The 9,984-nt window shown below is 43.3% G+C and overlaps 1 protein-coding gene across 1 annotated transcript in view; it reads left to right on the plus strand.

Annotated features, from left to right (window-relative positions):
* PI16 (peptidase inhibitor 16) overlaps window positions 1-8,254 on the plus strand; it is a 31,709-nt gene extending 23,455 nt beyond the window's left edge. Inside the window, exons 2-6 of the mRNA XM_044675292.1 lie at window positions 2,298-2,519; window positions 3,853-3,962; window positions 4,250-4,338; window positions 5,881-6,315; window positions 6,638-8,254. Of these exons, the coding sequence (XP_044531227.1) occupies window positions 2,298-2,519; window positions 3,853-3,962; window positions 4,250-4,338; window positions 5,881-6,315; window positions 6,638-6,735 (954 nt within the window). The 3' untranslated portion in view covers window positions 6,736-8,254. The remainder of the gene's footprint in view (window positions 1-2,297; window positions 2,520-3,852; window positions 3,963-4,249; window positions 4,339-5,880; window positions 6,316-6,637) is intronic.
* Window positions 8,255-9,984: the final 1,730 nt, after the last annotated feature.

Raw genomic sequence — 9,984 nt, forward strand, 5'->3', positions numbered from 1 at the left:
AGAGAGAAAGAAAGAGAGAAAGGAGGAAAGAAAGAAAGAAAAGAAAGAAAGAAAAGGAAAGGAAGGAAGGAAGGGAGAGAGACGGAAGGAAAGAAAGAAAGAAGGAAGAATTCTGGGAGTTTTTCATCACCTGATTTGCTGTCAACATAGGACTTTTCACACTCATCCTCATGTTCCTTGTGACATTCTCATTTGAAGGTGGCAACAGACTTGGAGAGGTTCCCCTCACCTTGGCTTTCATTTCTTTATTTGTGAAAGAAAGAACAGCTTTCCCACAGCTTTTAGCAGTACTGTAGCCAAGTTGGCCTCAGGCAATAGGGGAAAGCTGGACAGACTCTGCCCAGGCCAACAGCCAAACCCTCGATATCCCCATCCTTCCCATAAGAACCAGATTAGACTGATGTCTCCTTTCCAGCTTTCTATACAACAAAAATATCTGTCTCCAACAAATATTGGTTATGTGATTCCCACAAAATTTTTGTGTTATGCTATGGTTAGAGTGTTGGACCTGGATTTGGGAAGACCCGAATTGAAATCCTGCCTCTGATATTTACTGACTCTGTGACCCTGGGCAAGTCATTTAACCTCTGCTTGCCTCAATTTCTTTATCTATAAAATGGCAATAATAACAACACCTATCTCCCAGTGTTGTTGGGAGGAAAAAAATGAGATAATATTTAGTTCTTTCCTCCTAGAAGTTGTGTTCTTTTCATGATTTTATGTTAAATTATGGAAATATTGATAGCACAGAGACCAGAACTAAACATATCTATAAAATGTACTACACAACACATGATCACAGCCCTGAACTCAAATTGGTTACTAAAACATGCCTCCTTATGCTGAAGGAACTTTAAAGTATGAGAGTAGGTGGAGGGTGAGGGAGAGAGAGACATTTTATAACAAGGTCAATAGAAATCTAAATTTATTGAGCCTTACATGTAGCCTCTTTGGTTTTAGACTTAGGGTCGAGATATACTATATTTAGGGTTAGGGTTATCTATCCATAGACTATATATAGGTTGAATTCCTAAAATGAAGTCTTTGAAAGAAAAAAAAAACATATAGGTATCATGGGGCAGCTCAGGCCTTGAGACAGGAGGTCCTGGTTCAAATCTGACCTCAGATACTTCCTAGTTATATGACCTTGGGCAAGTCACTTACCCCTAATTGCCTAGCCCTTACCACTCTTCTGCCTTGAAAGTGATACTTAGTATTGATTCTAAGGCAGAAGGAAAAGCTTTAAATATACATTTTTATATATGAAAAACATATATATAGAAATATGTTTAAACATAAAATTTATATAGAGAAATATATGTATAAATAATATATATGATTTATATTTAAAATATATGTGCAAACATAAAAATATATAATTTATATATAGAAGTATATGTATAAATAGAAATATGCCCAAATATAAAATATATAATTTATACCTAGAAATTTGTGCATAGATATAAAATATAGAAACACAAAATATATAATTTATACATAAATATGTGTGTAAATATAAAGTATATATAAGTTACATATAGAAATATATAAAATATGTGTATGCATATAAAATACATAAATGTATGTGTAAATATAAAATATATAATTTATAGCTAGAAATATATGTTTAGCTATAAAATATATAGAAATATAAACATATAATTTATATATAAATATAAAATATATATACTATATATATGAATTTCATATATACATGAAAATAAACAGCAGTTCATGGGTCACACTGATTTTATGTGAGATTGATTTTGGAAGGGGATAGTATGGCTCATGTTTGGACCAATACTACATAATAGACCCAAATCAGCTGGTATCTATTAATTAACTAATTCAACGGACATTTATTAAGTGTCAACTATGTGTACAAAGAGCACTGTGCTAGGCAGTGGAAGAGAGATTGTCTACTAGAGGGACAAGACCCAAACCCAGCCAACTCAAGTACCCTTTTCTGGACCACAGCATTAGTAATCTGTGAGTGAAAGGAATGATCCCTCCCTACTAAAAGAGAAGCATTGGTTATAGCAGTATCTGCCTTCTGCCTAGTGCCATACAGCTTTACTAAGTGCGCCATTTCTTTCATTCAATTCTTAGAATACTCTGAAAGGTAGGCAGGGCGGATATTATTGTCCCCATTTTATAGACAAGAAGACTGAGACCCGGAGAGACCTAGTGCCTGGGGCCAGGTGCCCTTTCTTCTACACCCAGAGTGGTTCCCTATACCCCCAACACTAGATCTTGTGTTTCTCCCTGCTTTTCCCTAATGCTACCCACTTTTTCAGAAATGGGATGAGGATCTGGCTGCCTTTGCCAAAACCTATGCCAGCAAGTGTGTGTGGGGGCACAACAAGGATCGGGGCCGGCGAGGAGAGAACCTCTTTGCCATCACGGAAGGGGAGATGGACCTGCAGTTGGCCGTGGAGCAGTGGTACAATGAGCATGAGCATTACAACCTCGGCAACGCCACTTGTGCAGAAGGACAGATGTGTGGCCACTACACCCAGGTAGGGGGTGGGGGGAGCAGGACCAAGTCCTTAAAGAAGGTCCTCTAGACATCAGCTGTTACTTCTTGTTCACATCGAAATGCCTAGATGGGGCCCTGCCAGTCTCCTAGATAGAGAGAGGGGTCCGAGTATATGACCATCAATTCCCGTGTTCAGATCTATGGTCTGGCGTTTGGAAGCCTTTCTTTCTTCTTCCTCTATGGCTCAGGGGAGAGAAACTCAAACCTGGAGATGGGAGGTCCTGGGTTCAAATCTGGCCTCAGACACTTCCTAGCTCTGTGACCCTGGGCAAGTCACTTACATGCTCATTGCCAGCCTTTACCGCTCTTCTGCCTTGGAACCAATATTTAGTATTAATTTTAAGACAGAAGGTAAGGGTTTAAAAACAAACAATAAACTCCTCTAGACTGTAAGGCCATTCTGCATTAGATTCTCATTACCACCAGGGGTTGCCTCAGTCTCAGTAGGACCCCTGGACACCATAATGGTCAGCACTCCCTGAAATATCTCCCCTCCCAACCACTAGCCTACAAGTCTAACATTAGAGATCCTTTTCAGTGAAGGCAAATAGCCCAGAGGAGTCCTTGTAAAACTCCTGGAATGATGGATCTAAATATTTCAGATGATCTCCAGTCTGACACTGGAAACTTTTCAGAATGGAGAAGGGGGGAAAAAGGGAATGGTTTGGGGTTGGGATATTGACACCTCTTCCTCCTCCCCTTCCACCTCCCTGAATCTCCAGTTACAAATTCAGCTCTTTGACCAAGAATCTTTATTCCTTTAAGATGAAAATCTTCACCCCCACCCTCCTCTCCTCTCCTGCCCTCCTCCTTCCTAAGTCACCCTGATAAAGCATCATGAACACTTATCTGTGAATCATTGCTATCAGCTAGGACTTAGCCGTGAACTGGGGGGCGGGGGTGGAGAGACCTTGCTTTGTCAAGGAGAGGGAAGGAGAAAATGCTAGAGACAACTCACTGAGAAGGTACCAAGGTCAGTGGAAAGAGTGCTGGGTTTTGGAGTCAGGAAGGCCTGAGATCAAATCTAGCCTCAGACACAGTCTAGCTGTGTGACCCTCTCCGTTTGCCTTAATCCAGTGGAAAAAGAAATGGCCAACCCTTCAGTACCTTGGCCAGACAGTATGGTCCATGGGGTCACCAAGAGTCAGATGTGACTGAATGTCCTTGACCTCCCATGGGGATCACCCATATTTGTGGGCTATGAGGTGGGAGGTCTCGAGGCAGTTGGCTGATGAAGTCCTCGAGCTTTGGCTTTGTAGGGCTCCTGCTTACTCTGGCCAGAAAGAAAGGCCTTTTATTCCGGCTTCTTTCAGGTGGTCTGGGCAAAATCGGAGAGGATCGGCTGTGGTTCTCATTTCTGTGAGAAACTTGAGGGAGTGATGGAGACTAATGTTCATGTGCTGGTCTGCAACTATGAACCCCCGTGAGTGCCCGTCAGAACCTGGGAGAGGGATGCAATGAAAGGACAGAAGGGAGGGAGAGAGTGGCCACCCAATGTGATGAGTTTGGAGTTGGAAGGGAACTTGGCCACCATCACCACAGCTTCATGGATGCCAGAGACAAGACTAAAAGCCACCTAGCCCAACTTTCAGGACAGAGTTTCTCCCACTTTCCCAGGCTGCCCCCTGGAATGGTTGGGAGGTGGGTGGGAAGGAGGTTGGGGAGAATTAGGCTTCCCTTTTCCATCTCCTCCTCTTCCTCCTCTCCCAGGGGGAATGTGAAGGGCCAGAAACCCTATAAAGAGGGACCACAGTGTTCACAATGCCTGGAGGGCTACGAGTGCAAGAACCAGCTCTGTGGTAAGTAGTGGAGGGGCTGGTGGGGAGAGAGAAGGCCTGGAGATGTCAATTGGCCATGGAGCATTTAGAGAGTTCTTCTGGATCCTGCCTGCTAAGCATGGCCCCAGTTGGAGATTCTGTAGGCTAACAAGTGGAGCTCCTTCCTGCTCCCCTCCAAGGAGATACCCTAGATAAAAATATAGACCGAAGGCAGCTAGGTGAGTCAGTGATTAGAGTCAAACTGGAGATGGGACCTCAGAATTATTTCCTAGCTAGGTCACCTAACCCCCATTGTCTGGCTAGACACTCTCACCACTCTTACCACTCTTCTGCCTTATGAGCAATACTTAATATTGATTCTAAGATAGGAGGTAAGGTTTAGGAAAAAGAAGAAGACCTGATGGATCCTGTGCCCTTGGTCTGAGAGCTTGCAATGGGGTGAGAAGGGAATGGGCAGAGTGGGAAATAGAAGTGGTGAAGACAGCCATAGCGGGGAAACTGAGCTTGAGAGTGTGGCTGGTTCTGGGTTTAATTAAAGGGGAAGTTAGAAAGATGGAAATATGAGTAGAGAGGGAAGAAGAAAGGTGGTGGTAGCACATCACCGAGAAGGGGGAGGCTGTGGGTGCACAATTGTACATCCCTGGAGTGCAATGAGGTCCAGTGAGACATGTCAGAGAATCAAAGTTGGAAGGAAACTCAGTAGCAACTAATCCAATCCATCCACAAAAGAAGACCCTATCATAATCCACTCAAACTTCCTCTTGAAGACCTCTAAGCAGAGGGATCCCTTTCAGGAGCCTCTAGGAAGGAGGTCCCTGATAGTGACTTCAAGATATCATCCCTTCTCCCTCGGACATACCCAAGTCTTAGGGCACGTCCTACAGAAGTCCCGTGTCACAGAGATCTCTACTGTTGCTGGCACGTCTATGACTCTTCCTGCCCTTTGAGCCCCATAGTGAGGGGAAGAAAGTCTGAGCACAGGTTTGCTCAGGTCCTTCACCCCTCTTCCTGCTATGCCCTTTTCACCCTCCTCAAAGGGGGTGCCTTTTGCTTTTCCAGAATGAAGATAGTATCCACCTGGTGTACAGTCTCTCTCATATCCATTGAGGCAAGACATATGTGTCTGTGCAAAAACCCAGAGGAATGGAGAGCTACAGGGGGGAAACTGGGAGAACAGGGGTGGTGTTGGGGGTATTTGGATCCATTAAAGTTTGGAGTTCTAGATAAATATATAAATGTTGATCTTGGTGACAAGCTTTTGAGGAAATTCTTCCTGACATCAATCTTCAATCGGTCTCTTTGCAACTTCTACCCACTGTTCCTTGGTTTTCAAGCAGGACATGACATCTAATCCCTTCCCCCCCCACCCCCTCCCCCCACAAAGACTTGGGAGACACTCATCTCCTAGCCCTTGAGTCTTCTCTGGGCCAAACATGCCTGGTTCCTTCAATTAACCCTCCCAAGAATCCAAATATGTGGTGCATTACATTTTAGCTGGAGAAGAAAGAGGACTGAGGACCCATAGTGTGGCACTAATGTCCAGCCCTCTTTATTTCTTGTCAGAACCAATCATAGGCCCAGAAGAGGCTGGGGTCTCGCCCTCCTTAGCAACTGCAGCCCCCACCTCTATGGCAACTGAGACCTCACCCAACTTGGCGACTGAGGCCCCTCTCTCCCTGGCAACCAAAACCTCGACCTCCCTGAATGAGGGGATCCCCCCCTCCCCTAGGCTAAGTATTGAAACCAGCCTGAAATCATTAGAGACAGAGGCCAGCAAGACAAAGCCAGACAGAGTTGAGCCCACCCAGGATGGACCTCAAGAATTGCCCTCCTCCTCCTCTTCCTCCTCCTCTGAGACTCAGGCTACCACTTCCTTGGCTAATAATAAGTTGGAAGAGGTCCCAGGCACCTCCACCAGTGGCCCCCCTGACCTCCCCCAAGCTGGTGAGGCTAATGCCATGCGTGGGCGCACCCTGGCTCTGAATTCCTCTTTGGAAGGTAAGGCCCACCGCTTCAGTCCTGCCTGACCGGCTCTCCAAGCTGCACGGCTCTCCGACTGTCCCTTGTCCTACACCCCCAGGCCTGGTGCCGGGGAATGCTGGTGGGGCATTCCTGACCTCCTCTACCCCGGCATGTGTAACCGCATGGAACGTCACCAGCATGCCGCACAGGCACTCAGAGCATCCCGCTTCCTCTGCCGTTGGCCTCTGGGGGTCTCCAGTGCACATTCATGGGGTGCAAAGTATGTTTGGTAGAGGATGCATGAGCTGGGGAAGGGGCCACAGCAGCTGGGGCTGACTCGGCTCTCTTTCTTCTCTAGACACAGAAAACGTGATCATTTGGGGGAGGGCCTCCAGCCGTTTGGAATTTTCTCTCTTTGGGCTACTCAGTTGTCTCCTCCTGAGCTACTTCTTCTGAAGGTGCCACCTTTGCACGCCTCATGCCCACATGTGTATGCCGTGAAGCCAAAAGGCCTTGTCTTCCCCTGGCAGGAGAGCAGATGGATGGATAGACGGATGGACGGATGGATGCGTGCCCAGCTGTGGGCCTGGACATACCCTGGATCTACCACCAAGGAATTAGGGTTCTAGTTCAAGAGGCCCACCTCCGTGCTCACACTGCCCCTCTCTCATGTATGCCCCTTCCTTGCACTCATACCCCTTCAGGAGGCTGATCCCGGGGAGTGTAGACCCTGAGATCAGTACAGGATCCCCAAACTAGTGAATCCTCTTAATGGAAATGACCTCAAGATGTCAGCCCTTCTCCATGGGCATCCCCAAGTCTTAGGGCACGTCCTTCAGAAGTCCCGTGTCACAGAGATCTCTACGGTTGCCAGCACGTCTGTGGCTCTTCCTGCCCTTCGAGCCTCATAATGAGGGGGAACAAAGTCTGAGCACCGGTTTGCTCAGGTCCTTTGCCTCCTTCCCGCTATGCCCTTTTCACCCTTCAAAGGAGGTGCCTTTTGCTTCCCCAAAACGAAAACTATCCATCTGGTGGACGGTCTCTCTCATGCCCATGGAGGAGTCTGTGCAAAACCCCAGAGGAATGGAGAGCTCCAGGGCAGAGAGCTGGGGGAGTGGGGGTGGCTTAAGGAGGGAATGGTGGGTATTTGGATCCATTAAGGTTTGGAGTCCTGGCTAAACATAAATGTAAATCATGGTGAAAGCCCCTAGGCCTGATTCTGCCCAGATATATATCCCGTGGGTGGTGGTGCAGTGAGATTTCTCACTCATCTTTTGAGGTAGGGATTATGCTAAGATGAAGGACAAGCTTCTCCCTGAGCCAGAGACAGGAGAAAGCAATCTCAAAGTCCTGAATAAAGTTTGGTCTGAACTAATTTGCTTTCTTTTCTTTTTTTAACTTTCTTTTATTTTTTTCCCCCCAATTACATGTAGAAACAATTTTGGACATTTGTCTTCTGACCTTTTGTGATTCAGATTCTTTCCCTCCCCACTTCTCCCTCAGTAGATGGTTTATTATGGGTTATACCAGTGCTTTCATGCAATACATATTTCCGTGTTCCCCATGCTGTAACAGAAGACATGTCATGTGTACAATAAAAAAAAAAAAAAACAACTCATGAAGGAAATGAAATGAAAGATGGTATAGTTTGTTCTGCAACAAAATTCCAACAGTTCTTTCTTTGGCTTTGGATAGTGGGTTTTTTGGTTGTTCTTTTTTTAATCATGAGTCCCTTGGGGTCACATTGGGAACTTGTTTTGTTGAAAAGAGTTTAGACCTTTATAGCTGATCAATCATCTAGCTTTGTTTTGTATACATTCTTCTGGTTCTGCTTATTTCACTTTGTATCAGTTCATATGTCTTTCCAGGTTTTTCTGAACACTTGTCAGTTCTCATGGCACAATAGTATTCCATTACAACTGTATACCACAACTCGCTTAGCCCTTCTTCAGTTGATGGATAGCTCCTTAGTTTCCAGTTCTTTGCCACTACAAAGAGGGCTACTAAAAATATTTTTGTACAAGTAGGACCTTTTCCCTTATCTTTTATCTCTTTGGGATACAGACCCTGTAGTGGTATTGCTGGGTCAAAAGGTATGCATAGGTTGATGACCCTTTGGACATACTTCCAGATTGCTCTCCAGAATGATTGTATCCATTCACAGTTCCTCCAACAGTATACTAGAGTCCCAATTTTCCCACATCCTCCCTAACATTTATTATTTTCCTTTTTACTCAGGTTAGCCAATCTGATAGGTGTGAGGTGGTACCTCAGAGTTATTTTAAATTATATTTAATAGTGTTTTGGAGCATTTTTTCATATGACGATAGTTTTAATTTCTTTATCTGAGAACTGCCAGTTCATGTTCTTGGACCATTTATCAATTAGGAAGTGTATTGTATTCTTACAAATTTGACTCAGTTCTCTATATATTTGAGAAATAAGGCCTTTGTCAGACCCTTGCTATAAAAATTCTTTTTCAGTTTGTTGTTTCAATTCTATCTTGGTGGCATTGGTTTTATTTGTACAAAACCTTTTTAATTTGATGTAATCAAAATTATCTATTTTATTTTCTATCATATTCAGTCTTGTTTAGTCATAAATTCTTCCTTTATCCACAAGTCTGATAGGTAAAACTTTTCCATGTTCCCCTAATTTGTTTGTCATCACTCCCTGTTCCACTGATCAATTACTCTGTTCCTTAGCCAGTACCAGATTCTTTTGATGATTACCACTTTAGAGTACAGTTTGAAATCTGGTATGGCTAGACCTCCTTCCTTCGCATTTTTTTTATTAATTCCCTTGATATTCTTGACCTCTTGTTCTTCCATATGAATTTTGTTGGTTTTTTTTAGTTCTGGAAATAATTCTTGAGTAGTTTAGTATGGCACTAATGAAGTAAATTAATTTGGTAGGATTGTCATTTTTATTATATTAGCCCAACCTAACCATGAGCAATTAACATTTTCCCAATTGTTTAGGTCTAAGTTTATTTGTGTGTTTTGTAATTGTGTTCATATAGGTGCTGGATGTTTTAGTAACTATACTCATAGGTACTTATATTGTTTACAGTTATCTTAAGTTTTCTATCTCTTGCCATTGAACTTTGTTGGTGGTAAATAGAAATGTTAATGATTTATGTGAGTTTATTTTGCATCCTGCAACTTTGCTAACATTATTTCTATTAGTTTTCTGATTGATTCTCTGGGGTTCTCTATGTATATCATTTGCAAAGAGTAATAGTTTTGTTTCCTTCTTGCCTATTCTAATTCCTTCAATTTAATTTTTCTGTTCTTATTGCTATTGCTAGCATTTCTACTATAGTATTAAATAGCAGTGGTGATGATGAGCATCCTTGTTTCACCCCTAATCTTAATGAGAAGGGTTCTAATTTGGCTCTATTGCAGAAAATGCTTGCAGATGGTTTTAAATAATTGTCATTTGTAACTTTAAGGAAAGCTCCTTTAATTTCAATATTTTCTAATGTTTTTTGTTTTAATATTTTTTTATTTAGAATATTTTCCCATGGTTACACGATTTATGTTCTTTCCCTCTCCCCCAAAGCTGATGCACAATTCCACTGGGTTTTATATGTATCATTGATCAAGACCTATTTCCATATTGTTGATGGTTGCACTAGGGTGGTGGTTTAGTGTCTACATCCCCAATAATATCCCCATCAGCACATGTGTTCAAGCAGTTATT

This window comes from Gracilinanus agilis, chromosome 4 (assembly GCF_016433145.1).
Source record: "Gracilinanus agilis isolate LMUSP501 chromosome 4, AgileGrace, whole genome shotgun sequence".
Lineage (NCBI taxonomy): Eukaryota > Metazoa > Chordata > Mammalia > Didelphimorphia > Didelphidae > Gracilinanus > Gracilinanus agilis.